This window comes from Carica papaya, chromosome 1, assembly GCF_054855325.1.
Source record: "Carica papaya isolate Zhongbai chromosome 1, ASM5485532v1, whole genome shotgun sequence".
Classification (NCBI taxonomy): domain Eukaryota; kingdom Viridiplantae; phylum Streptophyta; class Magnoliopsida; order Brassicales; family Caricaceae; genus Carica; species Carica papaya.
This window is the reverse complement of record NC_142309.1, coordinates 17,471,842-17,487,068: the sequence shown is the minus strand read 5'-3', so window position 1 is coordinate 17,487,068 and position 15,227 is coordinate 17,471,842. Positions and strand designations below refer to the sequence as shown.

Sequence of the window (15,227 nt, the reverse complement as noted above, 5' to 3'; positions counted from 1 at the left end):
TATTATAAAAATAGATGAAACTTATTAGAAATTTAACTTCATTAAGTAGATTATTAAAGAAGAAGAAAAATCATGGTATTAAAGGACAATAAATTAGGGTATTAAAAAAAAGTAAATTATAGTATTAAAAAAATAAATTAAAGGTGTTATGAAGAAATAAATTAAGGTGTTAGAAGGAAAATAAATTAAATTAAAATAGGAAAATTATATTTTTTGTAATTAATTATAATTAATTATTTTATTTTTTTTCGACAAAAAAAATTTGCATATATATAATTTTATTTTAGAAAGAGACTGCATGCATGAAAAAAACAAAAAAAAAAAGAAAAAGAAAAAGAATACCTTCATAGATAAACAACTAATATATATGTGTATATGTACGCATATGTATATATACAGTAATAAAATCGAGGAAACTGTTAAGCTTTATTGCCCAAACAACAGAATACATATTTTTTTAGGAAACAACAGAACATACTTGACTGGAAAATTTGGCAATATCTTTTCTTTTGGTTCTAAAGGATAGAAAGACAGTTGTAATAACGAAAAGCACGCTCCAACATATATCCTAGTTCTCTGTTTGGTGTTTCTAAATATACTTTCTTTTCCCCTCTGTTTTTCTCCTAACAATCTCTTCATTAAGAACTTGTGAACCAGAAGAAACAAACAAGAACAAGCGCTCGGCTTCCCTTCTGCAATCAAAGCGGGGCTGCACACCCCTGCTGGATGACCTCGGTACTTACTTTTTAAACGCTTTTGATTTCTACATGCATGATTTCTTTTAATAAAGTTTTCAACACGATTTTATTTGAATTGTTAGATAATACATGGCCTAATACTCTGATTAATTTATTCTTTTATTTATTTCCCAGTTCATTCTTTGTTCTAATTAATAAATTCAATGAAATTCAAATGAACCTCCATTTGAAAGATGGTAGGAATTAAGTATTTACTCAACAAAGAATTCAATATGGAATGGTGATGGTTAAAAGTTTAAAATAAAATGAGAAATAAGCTATTGTGTAAGAGCTTTTACATTGTCAATAAATATGTATATAACATGCTTCATATGATTTGGGTTATTGAGGTTAATCCTTAAAGAGATAAAAAGACATTGTAATTTTTTGAAAGTTCTTAGTAAATTCATAGAAGCTACCTTAACCAAATCGCGTAAATTTTATTTTCTGAGATCATCTGCTTACTTAATCTATCATATCTCCCAATGCAGATAGAGAAAATACCGGTTTGTTTGATTGTATCGGAGTCTGATCTCTGGGTAGCATTTCCTGCAAAAACATGTTATACATTCATCTCTCTTTTCACCTGGTTTGAATTAAATTCTTACCCTACCCTACTTGCAGTATCATATGCTTGAGGAATGGAATGCCTGAATGGTTCGTCAAGCATGGGGGACTTAATACACATAGGAAAAGAAGCACCACTACCCCCCAGAAATCCCATTACTTTACCCCATTTGGACCATACCTCTAGTTCAGCATTAGTTTCTGATAAATTTCTCGAAGACCAAGGTCATCATCATCGTGCTTCTTCTGATAGCTTTCTCTTAGAAGAGCAGCCTTCTTGGCTTGATGACCTCCTCAATGAGCCAGAGACACCACTCTGTAAAGGTCACCGGCGTTCCTCAAGTGACTCAGTTACATTCTTGGACACAACCGCTAAACCATTTAAGAAGGAAATTCTTATTGGCGGACCATCTTGGATATCTCAAACTAACAGCAACCATCATCGTCAAGATTTATGGAGCACTGCCTTTTATGAAAACATTAAACAGCAGGAGTCAGCACAGCCTAGGAATGGCATTAATGTTACTCAAAGCTCAAGCAGTGTACAGACACAAGCTGTTGCGCCATTTAAAACTGCTGGGAAATCAGTATGGGAAGGCTCAGAGGGGTCTTCCGCAAAAAATGGTTGCTCACAGGCTAATGCAGGATCCAGGAGTGAGTCTAAACGTGCTAAACAGTATGTGCTTGTCTAATCTTATATATCCTACTCCTCTACCTTGTTCGTATCTGCTTAAATAGTTTTATCTTACTACACTCTATCTAGTCACCATGGTAGTTTCATATCCTGAAAATTTTTAAACCAGGCAAGTTGCTCATCGATCACGAGTAAGGAGACTCCAATACATAGCAGAGCTAGAAAGGAGTATCCAAATATTACAAGTGGGTATTGAAGAAAAACATGAAATTAATCAGTAATTATTTTTTATTTCTTTCACAAATTGTTGCTCTTCTAATCCTAAGATATATATACCTGTTCTCTGGATAGGCCGAAGGATCTGAAGTTTCAGCAGAGCTTGAATATCTTGACCAGCAGATTCTGATATTAAGCATGGAAAACCGAGCCTTGCACCTCCGATTGGATAGCTTATCTCAGGTGCAACAGCTTAAACACTGTAAGTGTTCTTCTCGCTGTGGTCTCCACTTCTAACTTGTAACATTTCAAAAAGATAGATACAACTCCGAGTTTGCTTCAAATTTGTTATATTTTTGTTTAGTTCTTCAGATTTTAATTATTTAACATTTATACCTGAAAGAATTTCACTTATATTTTCGATTTTTATCTCATTTATATCATATACTATATCAGTGGAACAGAATATGTTAGAAAGAGAAATAGGAAGGCTTCAATTTCTATACCAGCAGCAGCAGCAGCAGCAGAAGAAAAATTCTGCACGTCGTCAATCGAAAAATAGAGATCTTGATTGCCAGTTGGCTAACTTAGCTATATGAAACAACAGAGCCATGCTCTTCCATTTAGATTATCCGCATTATTAGCTATATGAAACACAGAGCCAGTTACTTGAGAGTACTCTGCCCTGCTTTCATTTCATGTACGTTCTGTATGGTTTCCTGCCAGAACCGGTCCCTTGAGAGATGTATTTAGTACCCATATCTTCATCTTCTCCAAAAAAATATTAGATGGAGAACTTGTTTTCCTCGTTCTTTCATTCATGAACTCTATTGCTTCTGTTCAAATATGACCTGCATTTTATACCTGCAGTGCAAATGAATTATTAAGTGCTTCAAAAATAATAATCAACAGAAACTAAAAGTTTAGAAATTAACATAATCAACAATTTTAATCACATTTTTCTTGAGTTTATACTTTATTATTATTTTATAATTTTATAATTTTACTTTATTTAACCTTCAGCTTGTGTTCCCATTTAGAAGTCAAAACTTTAATTTACATACAATGACAAAAATTGAATTATCACAAAAAAGATGATTACAATTTTTGAATTACAAATAAAAACAAATCATTGCAGGTGAAAGGGTATCTTCTCATGCAATCCTTTTTTTTTGAAATATTTCTCATGCAATTCTTTGAACGTCACCTACTGTACAAAGGGCAAAAAGAGTTTCAGCAGATTCTAAATATTTACATGTGGAACTACTGTACACGTATATATTTGACACAAAGCACAAACAAACCTATGCTTTCTTCCCGATCATGCACCTCCAGGCTTTTCGTTTTTTATTCCACTGATAGGCAGCCATTTTCTCCTTTTTCCACCACTGTCGAAACTTTTGTCTCCCTTTCAACCAGCCAGAATAATCTTTTCCTCGCTTGCACTCAATAAAATCTGCCAAATCATCAATTTCAGATGATTTTAGTGAGCTTCTACCTATTATGCACTTCAGAAAGTTCTCGCCGTTGCAGGTTTCCTCATGCATGCCAACAGCTGAATCTATGCAATTTATAAAAGAAGCATTTTCCGAAGTTCCCGCTGGCTCAGCTTGCTGAATGCTCCTCCCTTGAGAACCGCTGATTGAGAGAAAAACATATCTTAATATTATGCTAACAAATCAAGATTAACATTTTTATGAAAGAAAACCAACAGTAGAGAAATCCTAACAGAATCAGGAAAGAAAATTAATGAAAATAAGCAACGAAATTGAAGCAGTCAAGGATGCTTTTAACATCAATTGTCAAAGAAGACATTTCACCATCAAATGCAAATGACATACCCCAAGTACAAAGTCCGAATCTTTACAAACTTTGATGCAACTATTTTGCTAGATTTTTTATCCATCAGGAAAGTCTGCAACATTGGTTAGGAATATTAAAGCGCATAAAAGCAAAGAATGGATATGAACAAAGTCATCAAAAAAAAAAAATTTACCTCTCTAACTTTACCAGAAGATTTGGATACCCTCATATTCCCAGATGATCCAACAGAAGATTTTGATTTGGAACCAATTAAAGGCCCCAAGACATGTAAACTGCCCTCCTCAAAACTAAAGATATTCAACACTGAGATCATTGCAAATATACAGTCATTCACTAAGAAGTCAATCCCACTAACGTAACTTAGTGATAACAAGCCTGAAAAGTGCAAAAGCATCCACTTGGACTTCATATGACTCGACGGATGTGCTTCCATGATGTCCAATAAGAACTTTTGAACAGGTAAAGTGATGTTGAATTTTTCAAAACAGCCAATAACATCCATCACAACATCAAATTCCTTATACAGTGACGCCTCTTTAAGAGCTTCTGAAGAACTGGAATTATTGCCATGCCTAAGACTGTGTATGACTTGCAAGATTGAACAACTCATCAACTTCAGTATAGAAGCAAGAAGATATATATCTTGAACACTCGTTTTCCCATCTGTATATAGTACATTTTCACCAATATCATCAGAAGAACCTCTAAGTATAATGCAACTTAAAATTGATAACATCTCATCTGTGCAGGACATATCAAATGCACGTAAGCTTTCCTTTACGTATGCAATAGAGTTGGTCAGCAAGTTGGATTTCTCACCAAGGGATCTACTGCACAAATATGATCGCCATGATTCCTCACATTTGGTAATCAAATGACAAATTTTTTTCCATGTAGCTGGCAGAAGATGAGATTCAAAATCCAGCTGAGGATTATTCTCAGGAATACGTGATTTAACAGAAGCATCATTCCCACTTATAGGATAGCCATTTTGCAAATTGCACATGTATCTTGTGTACAAGATGACAGACATTTCAAATGCTGTGAGGTAAAAATCTATTAGCACAGGATCTACACCTTTATTCTCAGAAGACATGCTGATATGAATGGCATCGGAAACCAATAAAATGAAGTGAGCTTGAAATACTTTTGGAGCAGAAAACATGACAGGGTTTAGTAGCAATGATAAGCCAGCAGACAGGCTCATTTGAGTAGCTCTTAACTCATTTTCGTGCCAATATAATCTGCTGACAAATTTTTCAAATGATTGCTCATCAGAAAAAGATATGATAAAGTGAACAGAAATCACCTCCAGCACACTTCCAACATCACCATGACCAAAGTGACAATTAAATAACCTTTCACTTCTGGTAGACACAGAATCAGTTAGCAAAATGAACTGTCTCACTTCTTTATTCACCAAAAGCTCATCTGCAAATACCTAAATATGATATATGATTGTTAAGATAACTATGACGGCAGAAGAACCACCATAAACTAACAGTCAATCAAAGAGAAAGAAGGAATGAACTTCAAAATTAAAATGGCAAAAGTTTCAAACATATGAAGGTACATGATACTTAGCAAAAGCATGCACTTCACTGGGGGACTCAAATGTTGGTGAATGATCACAAGTAAGATCAATAACGGGTAGGCCAAAAAAGAAAAAGACTCAAGCACAATTTAGGGCGTGATGCCAGTGAATAATAGTAGCAAAAAGGAAATTCAAATAATACATCATAAAACCATGCAACACCTCCCTTATATATCCATTTTTGCTTTCCTGTTTGGGAGGGAGGTGAGGATATCATTCATCAGAAAAAAAACCCCTACTACCATTCTAAAGACTAGATACAGTTAATTTTATTCCCACTTTTTCCAAGTTACTGTTAAATAACAGTTTTACACAAATGACATGGACTATGAACATTTGATCTTTGCAATAATTGTAAGTAATCATCTAAGATACTTTTGCAGATGCAACATTTCTCATACAAATTTGAAACACACACACAAGCCGAAGTACCTCAAGCACTGGATAGAGAAGCTTTCGGCAAAAATCAGCAGGCTTCATAGAACTTATGGAAGAGATAGAGTCCTTGGAAACGCAAGTGTCACAATCATCCTTAATATCTCCATATCCATGGGAAACCGACTCAGCAACAATAGAAGAATTTTTCGCATATCCTTCACTCTGCTCCAAGAAAAACAATCTGCTAAGAATTGAGAGAAGAACTCCGGCCTTGTGTACAACGAGTTCTTGGTCAGAGGTAAGAAATAACAAGATAACCACACAACATCTTAGCAGCACGGTTAATTCTTCAATAGAGGACTGAAAGTGTGGGTTCGAGATAGATTGTTCATGAGGACAACTAGCAGAAACACTGTGTAAAGCAGAGAAGAACTCTTTGAATCTTGTGTCAAGTTCTCTGAACAAAAGATTGGAGAGATGACATATATCTTTAAAATCCGCTTTGATATCATTTCCATTGAACTTCAATTTCAAGGAATTCGAACCAGCTTTACAATTAACCCAACTAATTGGTTCCCCTAACGAACAGTGAACCAGTAGGTAATACAAACTTTTCATGACGGGGAATGACGGCCCCTGAAATTGAAAAGATAAATCATTGAACGAGAACGCTATGAATTCCATAGAAAACCAACAGGCCACAACTAACTGTCTAAAGTCTCACGATTCTTAAATAAGATGAAAGAGAAAAAAGGTTTTAGCGTAGTTCTTTATAAACAAGTAGATAAGTACAAAAAACCCTAACTTCCGTAACTTTGAAATGTTCCCGCCGATTGACACAATTCACTCATTGAAAAGCAGGAACCCGCGTAGGAACCAACACAATTCACGATTAAACGTCAAAAATAAAGAAGGGAGAAGAAAGTATACACGAAGAGGACTCTATAAAATGCTAAAAATGATCAAAATAATGTCGATACCTGCTGAGATTGAAATTCGGAAATTAGAGACTGAAAGAAGAAGTTAGAGACGTTGCCATCGGATGTACCGGAAGCAGGAGGCCTTTCACTGACCCTTTTCCAATTTCTACCTTTCATTTACAGAGAGAACCTGTAACAGGAGGGAAAGGAAGAAGAATAACCCAGTGGTTGAAGAAGGGCTTTGATCAATGATTTGGGCTTTTTTTTTTTGGCGGGAAATGTGAGACTGTTTATATACTAAAAATCATATTTAATATGTATACATTTGTTCCATTCCTTTAATCTCTATGTCATGATTTGGACGATATTTTAAGGTAAATACAAATTTATTATTTTTATGGCTTTTGATGTGATAAAAAGTGAAGGAAAATTTGAAGTTAAGCAAGAAGTTCCTTACAACGACATTAAGGGAAGAAACGACCGTCCGGTAATATACTTCCCCGACACATCAGGAAGTGCATACGAACAGGGAGTGATACTGAAGAGTCTATCCAAAGCCAAAGGACCCAAAGAAAGCAAAACGGGGCCAACAGAAGACGAGAACTAGAAAGAGGAAAAGAAACCAAGGGAGGATTGAAACTCTAAAGGTAACAGGCCTCACGGTAAAAGAACGACTTGAAACCAAGAACTTTGACCCAGAAAAAAGCTCAACAGGTTATTTGGGCTTGGGTGTCCATCCGTTCTACATGTGTGGAAAAACCACATGTGCAGGAAAGGAAACACGCATATGCGAGAAGAACACCCGCGCATGTAGGCGCGAGAAGCACGCACCCTAAGCGCGCGCGCGCGCCCGGCAGATCATCTGCTGGGTTGCACATGCACGAAAGGACCCTGTCGCACGCACGCAAACATTTCGAGCGTGCCGCACGTGCCAGCAACAAGCGCCCGGGCCTAGCACACCACGAACAACTCTGTCCGCACGCCCACAGAGTCCTACTCGGGCTCCTCAATTGGCTTCCTACTCCAAAATTCCACTCAAATTCTGAAGGATTTCAGGCATAAATGAGGCTGAAGAGAGGGGCTGCAAATAGGATAATTCTTCTCCAAATAAATAAGTATTATTTTAGTTAATTTTCTTAATTTTATTTGAGTTTAGAATAAGGATTCTTTATTTAATTAATTTTCAGCATGAGTCTAAGTAGATGTAATGTTTAGGATTTCTATTAGACTTACGTAATCTTATTTCCATTCGGATTAAAAAATAAAATTTTATATAAATACTTTAGATCCTACAATGTAATCACAATTCAGAAAATTAATAAAGTTCAAACGTTTTGTTTAAGAAAATTAATTTTGCTACTTTTGTGAAACTTCTTCAAATTCTTCAAGTTAGGAAGCTTTCAAAATTTTGTTGAGCTGAAAAAATCAATGATCCACTTATCAGGTAAGCAGTGGTATCTCTTCTTTTCTTTTTAATTTTTCCAATTATCTTGTTTTTGCTTTCTCTATTGGTAGGTGTACAATCAAGTAGAGAGAATAAATTAGGCGGTAAAGTTTTCTAATTTTTACATCATATAAGGTTTGGGAGGACTACAATCCTTCAAAATTCTTTCCGCGTCGGTTTCTTTAAAATAAATTTTTTATTTTATAATAATCTACTTCTTTAAATTTTAATAAATGTATCTGAAAAATGTTCAAATTATATTTTGATTTTTTTTTTAAATTACTCTTCAATTTTTTAAAATATTTAAATTACATATTTAATCATTATTAGCCATTAATGTCATCAACAATGGTCACGTGTATTTGTTGATATGCATAAGTAGATATCATGTTGACATTAGGTCATCACACGTGACATCCACATGTAGCAACTCAAGATACATTAGTTGCCTTGTACCTTAACTAATGCGTTAACTCAAATCTCACCTTATACCCAACTGTTTTCGTCACTTCCCATTGCAACACCACAGAGATGTGAAGTTGCTTTCATCGCCTTCTTTATACTATGAAGCTCTTTGTGGTTGTCAACTACTTCATGGAGCCTCGTTTCACCCAATGAAGTAGCACAACACAACACAAAGTGAGGCTCAGTGAAGTAGTTAGCAACCATAAAGAGAAGAGACAATCGATGAAACAACATGTAGTAAGGCTCAATGCTGGTGAAGCAGTTGGCAACCATGGAGAAAAAAGAGATTATTGGCAAAACAAAGAAGCAAGGATCTGCAACCAGCCAAACAAGGCTCGAGGCTCATGTTTCCTCACAAAACATAATGGCAATAAAACTTCGGTGAAGTTAGGGCATGGAAGCAAACTCTTTTATAGTGGTGTGATAGGAAGCGACCCGCAACTAAAGGAACAAACATCAATAAAGGCAGAAGCTAAGGTGTGAAAGCTTTATTCCTCTTTAATGTCATGATGGAAGGCGATGGAAGTAGTTTTATTCCTCTGCAGCCATGGAAAGCAATTGAAGGCAATGGAAACAGTCAGCAACCACGAAGAGCTTTAAAGCGCAAATGACGGCAATTAAAGAAGTTTCACTTCTTTATGATGTGGCAATAAAAGTAGTTGGGTGATGAGGAGGGTCTAAGATCGTCGCATTAGTTAGGGTTTGAGCCTAACTAATGTATTTTAAGTTAATACGAGCATGTTACGTGTGATGACGTTGCGTTCACGTGATATCTACTTATACACGTAAAAAAACATACATACTTATTGCTAACAGCATTAATGGATAATAATAATCAATTGTCTAATTTAAAATTTACATAAGTTGATAGGTGATTTTTTTTTTTGAAATAAAAAAGTTGATAGGTGATTTAGATAAAAAAAAATTCATGATACAATTTGAACATTTTCTAGAAATTGATGGTGAAATCAAGTGTTTTGACCTAATTAATTAATTAATTTAAATTTAATATAACTATAATAATATTTTCGGCTAAAATACTTACTTTTACCCTCAATTATTAAAAAATATTTAAATTACACACTAATTTTTTATAGATATAAATCAACATTGAATTTTTAAAAATATCTAAATTACTTCATTTTCGTTAATATTAATTGGCACCACTAAATCAATACATGTAGAAAATAAAAGTATGTAATTTTAATATATGTAGACACTACGTCAATGACACGTGGCATCAACATAGGCCCACTTAAAAATAAAGAGGTCATTCCCTATCTCCTTCAAAATGAAGCCTCTTTATCCTCCATCATTCGTTCTTCCCATAAAGTGTTGTCACTGATTGCTTCACTGATCGCATGGAGAGAAGTCATCGTTGCTATTATTATTATTTTTCTTTTTTCATCTCTCTCTCTCTCTCCTCTCATATATAAGTTGAAATCTGTCTCAAGATCAAAGATTGAGTGGAGGAAATGATCTTTATAGGCTTACAACCACAACTTGCAAACAAGCATGGTCATCACCCATCACTAATCTAACGTGAATTGAGAGACGATATTAGTGAGGCACTCATGAGTAAGCTCGGTGCAGTTTGTGCAAAAGTCCTATTTGTCTCTCTCCTGTTGTCCATTTTATATTTTTAAATTTTTTGTTAAAAGAAAAAAAAATTTCTATAAATTCATAAATAAAGAGTAGAGAGATGAAGAAAAAGAAAAGGGAGAGGGAGATAGATATGAGCTTTAAAAGTTCCATTTTGTCAACTTAAAGTATGAGAAATTAAACTCTAACTATCAAACTCTTTCCACTGAAATATCTCATTTACAATGAGAGCTCGAGCTAATCTTGTCAAACTCTAGGCACTCCTAAAGGCTGACATGAGTAGCTATTATGCAAAGTAGCTCTTGCTTTGTGGTTTGGGATCAATGCAAAAGTTAGAACACAAACAATCTCATGATTTGTATTTTTTGAGTTGATCTACATGAACATGTATTAATGGCATAGTGTTCACGTGACATCTATTTAATCACATTAATAAACATGTGCACCATTACATACAATATTAATGAATTTTAACGATTAAGCATGCAATTTAAATATTTTCAGTAATATGTAATTAATTTAAATTAAAAAAAATTAAAATGGTATATTTATGTAAAGTAGAGGGTGCAATTTAGTATTTCTCCCAAATAATTTGGTGTTAAAACATCTTTTGGATAAAATAAATAAAAAATTTATTTTAAACTATTAGAAAAATGAAACTACAACAATCTTCCTAATTATAACTATTAATAAATTAAACAAACATGGAAAATTCCATTTTAGTGAATATAATAATCAGAAACCTTCTTTACAATTTACATATACATGAACAGACACACAGATGTTATACACTATCATTAATATAATTATATACCTAAATATTATATGATCAGTAATAAGGTTCTTTGAAGAAGACGACATAAATGATGCAGCAAATGGCAAAAACGACAATAAAGACGTCAAAAGTGAGAGCAGTCATGGCTTGATCACTCAGCTCCATGTTTCTTCCACCGAGACGATCCACCATGTCCGGGGTAGATCTGTAATTTCGCAGGTCTTGCTGGTACGGATCCTCCAGCTTCATCCTCATCTTCTCCGCTTGCCCGCTGGCCGCCTCCTGAGCCAGCGTCCAGTCATAAAACCGCCGCTTCTCTTCGTCGCTCAATACGTCATATACTTCTCTCAGCTTCATGAACTTATCCGACGCCGTTTTTAGCGGGAGAGAAGTAGTGTCTGGATGGTACTCCTTCGATAGCCTCCGGTACGCCGTTTTTATCTCTTCAACGTCCGCTTCTGCCGATATTCCTAAGAATCTGAAATCAATTTTCATCTTCGATTATCTCAAATACTGAGTAAACAACGTAAGTTCATATTCAAAATTTAAAACTCACTGGTAATGAGAATCGGAAGATTCGTTGAGCAAATCAGAAAAATTTTGACCTAAAAGATTCTTCTCCTCCTCTTCTGAGTTCAACCTTTTCTGCGTCGTACCGGCTGGTCCTCCGATCCAGCCTTCATCTGGATTTTCCCAGTGGATTCTCGTGTCGACTCCTGGTTGTGCTCTTTGGCGTCTTGTAGGTTCTTGCTGAGTCGACGCCGTAACTCGCGAGCTCCTCCTGTTTGAACGCTGAAGCAGTACTTCTGTACTCTCTCTTAGATGGCTGCGGTGGTTTAAGGTTCTGGGAAAGAGGAGATGGGAGTATGGTGGTTGAGGAGAAGTGGTTGAAGCCATGGGAGATCCTGGAGGAAGAAGAAACGATGTGGGGATTTCATGGCGTTTAAGGTGTTAATCCGTTTTGTGGTGTGTGGTTTGAGAAGCTTTGGAGTTTTTCATAATTATTTGTGTGGCTTGAATTTTAATATGCATTCCACTCAATTTATCAATGGGCTGAATTGGTTTAAATTTAGGATTGAATTATTTTTGGACCCTCTTTTATAAATCCAATTTTTGGGCTTTTTTTTTAATTTTTAAATCTGTAACATCTCAAAACCCTTGTTGATTTTATAATAATAGTGTAAATATTAATAATAATATAATTTTTTAACAAATATATATAAGATGTATTGCTATGACACAATGGACAATATATATATATATATATATTGTACAAAATGGACTTCTTTTATGGGAGCACATGTAGATATAAATGGGTGTCTTGATTTTTCCCATTTATCCCCGAACCGTGCTAAATGAAAGTGGTTCACATTGTTATACAAATATACATATTTGCATTGAAAGTAAATGTGTGTATACATACATATATATATATATATATTCCACTTTTGAGATACCCAAAAAAAATATAAAAAAAATAAAAAAGTTAAATTAAAATGACGATATTGTAATTGTACCTGTCACCCTTCCTAGTGATTCTCCAGCACACCCATACCATGTTGTCAATCTATTGGACCGCCTCCACATTCAACATATCCAATCAAATCTCCCTCCCCATACCCCCCCCCCCCCCCTCCTTACTTTTTTTTTATTATAAAAAAAAAAGGAAAAATAATAAAATATATATCAGTCAAAAAATTATTCTTTTAACATTTTTATTCACAATTATTTTTTTATCCCTTTTTCTTTTAATTAAATCCATTTAATCTAGCTCCAGATTTCTTTTAATTATCCTAAAATATTTTTAAAAATTAAAAGTTTTTTCTTGAACGCTATTCCTAAGAAAAATATAGATTAGTATTTTTCTATACATATATATATATATATGTATATGGTACTCTAGAAATTGAATTAAAGCAAGGAGTTCTGTTTCATTAGCCCATCTTCTAAGCTAATTTTATCTCTAATTAATTAAATTAATTTACACGGATTAGGAAAAAAAGAAAAATAACAACTTAACAGAGTACAAAACGATTAGAACGTCGGCAAAAAAGACAAGCGGTTGTTGAGTGATAACCCATCAGATTCAGACTCCGATTGGCTGTGGAGGGTGAGATTGTTGAGGCGGTGCCGGCGGAGTATCTGCCGCCGCACCCCCCGACATGGGAGACTGAAGCGATAGTTCTCTACGGCGATGTGCATTCTTGTTATTATGCATCCACACCTTGAGCACATTTCGCTTCACGCCAACCTCGTTGCAGAACTGATTCAGTACGCCGTCGTCATTCCTCTGGATTCTCCACCCAATCCTCTCCGCGAACTCCAGCATCCTGTCTTTCTGCTCTTGCGTGAACTTCGTCCTGAACCGTTTGCTCCTCATCATCATCGCCGCCGTCCTGCCCGTCCCGCCTCCGGGAGTCACGTTTCCGTCTCCTCTCTCCGGCGTCTCCGAGCGTCGATCGTAAGCTTCGGCATTGTCTTCGTGATCCTGATCTTGATGGTCTCCCTCATCAACGGCTCCCATCAAATGATGATGATGGTGGTGGTGGTGATCGCCGTTATTTCTGTTATACTGATAACGGCGCGTGGACATATTACGCGGTTGAAACAACGGCAATGTGGTGGTGCTATTATTATTCATAACGTTCTTGTCCCATCTAGGAGTGGTGGGCCCCGCGTTGTACACCACCATCTGTGAAGGCGGTGGCGGATGGTGATGTACGAGATGAGCGCCGGGGATCTCCCGGCGATGGAAGTTACGGTGACATCCGCATGCGGCGCAGGTTAGGGATTCCCGAGTGCCGTCGAGTCCGCGAGGCATGAACTCGCCGCATCCGTCGTTGGCGTGTCCGCCGATTGAGGCAGCGTGATTCCTCATGCATTCTTTGAACTTAACAGGCGGCGGCGACTTCTTAAAGTCAGTGGACCTGGAATCAGCGGCGGAAGGTTTGTGTTCGACTTCAATGGCGTCGCCGGGACTGTCGTGGTCTGTGTCAGAGCTGGTGTGTTGAGTATATGGGACAACACTGAGGTCCATGGAGAGAGAAAGAGAAAGAGAAAGAGAGGTAAATGAGCGATGGTTAGGGTTAAGAGTTAGATTGGGGAAGAAGGTGTAGTGGAGATGGAGGTGTTGATATTTGTTGTCTAACTGGCAATAATCACCATTGTTGAAGGTGCGTGAAATGAATTTAAGACAAACCGTGATATCATGTGTGTCTAAACTCACACGTGTTCCCTATGAAAACCGAATTAATTAAAGAAATAGAAATGATTAAGGTAGTAATTAGATAATGATTAAATAATTAGTTGATTGATTTTTGACATTAAATTGGGATGACATGTCGGATAATAGAAAAGAAAAAAAAGATATTTATTTAAAAAAGGTACGAGGGGGAGCCATCACCTGAGGGAGAGAAGGGAGACGGGGCGTCGACGTGGCATGGTTTGATTGGAGGGAGGACTGGAATCGCACGGGGTCGTGAATGGTCGATGTCTCATTATCGCAGGGATGGACCCACCACGTGGGTTCCTGAAAGGAGGATCAGAGGATCCAACGGCTGAGGAGAGATGTTCACCGCATGGGCATCTAATGGATCAGAAGGGTTCAGATAGGGAAGAAGATTGGGCGGGTGTTTTTTTAGCCCACACGTCACGCCTTCTCGCTCCATACTGTGGGTCCCACTCCTGTATTATATAATTAACAGTAAAAAATTATATTATATAGTAATGTAATTAATTATTAAAATAAAATAATAATGTCAGTTAGTAAATTTTAAAAACTTAAAAAGAAAGAAGGAAGCACGAGTTTCAAGGTAACAGAAGAACACAGCACCGTCTAATGCGCTTCTAATAACTGACACCTCACTCCTGACACACGTAAAATATAATTGCTTCACGCCCTGTTATATATCTTCTTTCTCTTTTTATTATATTTTTTTTAACTTTCAAACAAAAAATTTATCATTATAATAAATATATATTAAAATATGAGTGCAAGTCGGCAATTATAAAACAGTTATGTAAATTAAATTTTTTTCGAAAAATAAAAAGTTTTTCATATAATAAATAAAA

General features: G+C 35.9%; 3 protein-coding genes and 1 pseudogene across 6 annotated transcripts; 1 reads left to right on the top strand and 3 right to left on the bottom strand.

Annotated features, from left to right (window-relative positions):
• The first annotated feature begins 581 nt into the window (after positions 1–581).
• Positions 582–2,999, top strand: LOC110825528 (bZIP family transcription factor). Of its 3 annotated transcripts, XM_088221264.1 has the most exons (6): positions 598–735; positions 1,229–1,276; positions 1,362–1,980; positions 2,108–2,183; positions 2,290–2,416; positions 2,611–2,999. In XM_088221264.1, exons 3-6 carry the CDS (start codon positions 1,379–1,381, stop codon positions 2,751–2,753), a joined length of 948 nt encoding a protein of 315 aa, XP_088077390.1. In that variant the 5' UTR covers positions 598–735; positions 1,229–1,276; positions 1,362–1,378; the 3' UTR covers positions 2,754–2,999. The 3 variants fall into 3 exon arrangements, with proteins under 3 accessions (XP_021911684.2, XP_088077390.1, XP_021911682.2); XM_022055992.2 differs by lacking the exon at positions 1,229–1,276 and having other exon boundaries at positions 582–735; XM_022055990.2 differs by having other exon boundaries at positions 599–735; positions 1,229–1,980.
• LOC110825527 (2-isopropylmalate synthase) lies at positions 2,702–7,676 on the bottom strand. 2 transcript variants are annotated; one of them, XM_088221262.1, is made up of 7 exons: positions 7,328–7,676; positions 6,931–7,060; positions 6,005–6,586; positions 4,151–5,419; positions 3,996–4,069; positions 3,459–3,792; positions 2,702–3,018 (listed from the first exon to the last, which is right to left on the bottom strand). In XM_088221262.1, the coding sequence occupies exons 2-6, from the start codon at positions 7,045–7,047 to the stop codon at positions 3,459–3,461; spliced, it is 2,376 nt and encodes a 791-aa protein (XP_088077388.1). In that variant the 5' UTR covers positions 7,048–7,060; positions 7,328–7,676; the 3' UTR covers positions 2,702–3,018. The 2 variants fall into 2 exon arrangements, with proteins under 2 accessions (XP_088077388.1, XP_088077387.1); XM_088221261.1 differs by lacking the exon at positions 7,328–7,676 and having other exon boundaries at positions 6,931–7,266.
• A 3,399-nt stretch (positions 7,677–11,075) lies between these two features.
• Positions 11,076–12,180, bottom strand: NDHT (Chaperone DnaJ-domain superfamily protein). The gene is made up of 2 exons (XM_022055658.2): positions 11,713–12,180; positions 11,076–11,634 (listed from the first exon to the last, which is right to left on the bottom strand). Exons 1-2 carry the CDS (start codon positions 12,051–12,053, stop codon positions 11,211–11,213), a joined length of 765 nt encoding a protein of 254 aa, XP_021911350.2. The 5' UTR covers positions 12,054–12,180; the 3' UTR covers positions 11,076–11,210.
• An 882-nt stretch (positions 12,181–13,062) lies between these two features.
• On the bottom strand, positions 13,063–14,336 carry LOC110813295 (zinc-finger homeodomain protein 2 pseudogene; annotated as a pseudogene).
• Between the last annotated feature and the right edge of the window lie 891 nt (positions 14,337–15,227).

Excerpts from the sequence above, each read along its gene's own strand:
- LOC110825528 (XM_022055992.2), top strand. The coding sequence starts at position 1,379 with ATGGAATGCCTGAATGGTTCGTCAAGCATGGGGGACTTAATACACATA. Across the intron at positions 1,981-2,107 it reads GAGTCTAAACGTGCTAAACA|GCAAGTTGCTCATCGATCAC; the intron begins GTATGTGCTTGT and ends TTTTTAAACCAG. Across the intron at positions 2,417-2,610 it reads GGTGCAACAGCTTAAACACT|TGGAACAGAATATGTTAGAA; the intron begins GTAAGTGTTCTT and ends ATACTATATCAG.
- LOC110825527 (XM_088221262.1), bottom strand. The coding sequence starts at position 7,047 with ATGAAAGGTAGAAATTGGAAAAGGGTCAGTGAAAGGCCTCCTGCTTCC. Across the intron at positions 4,070-4,150 it reads CTTCTGGTAAAGTTAGAGAG|ACTTTCCTGATGGATAAAAA; the intron begins GTAAATTTTTTT and ends CCAATGTTGCAG. Across the intron at positions 3,793-3,995 it reads ATTCGGACTTTGTACTTGGG|CGGTTCTCAAGGGAGGAGCA; the intron begins GTATGTCATTTG and ends TCTCTCAATCAG.
- NDHT (XM_022055658.2), bottom strand. The coding sequence starts at position 12,053 with ATGGCTTCAACCACTTCTCCTCAACCACCATACTCCCATCTCCTCTTT. Across the intron at positions 11,635-11,712 it reads TCTTCCGATTCTCATTACCA|ATTCTTAGGAATATCGGCAG; the intron begins GTGAGTTTTAAA and ends AATTGATTTCAG.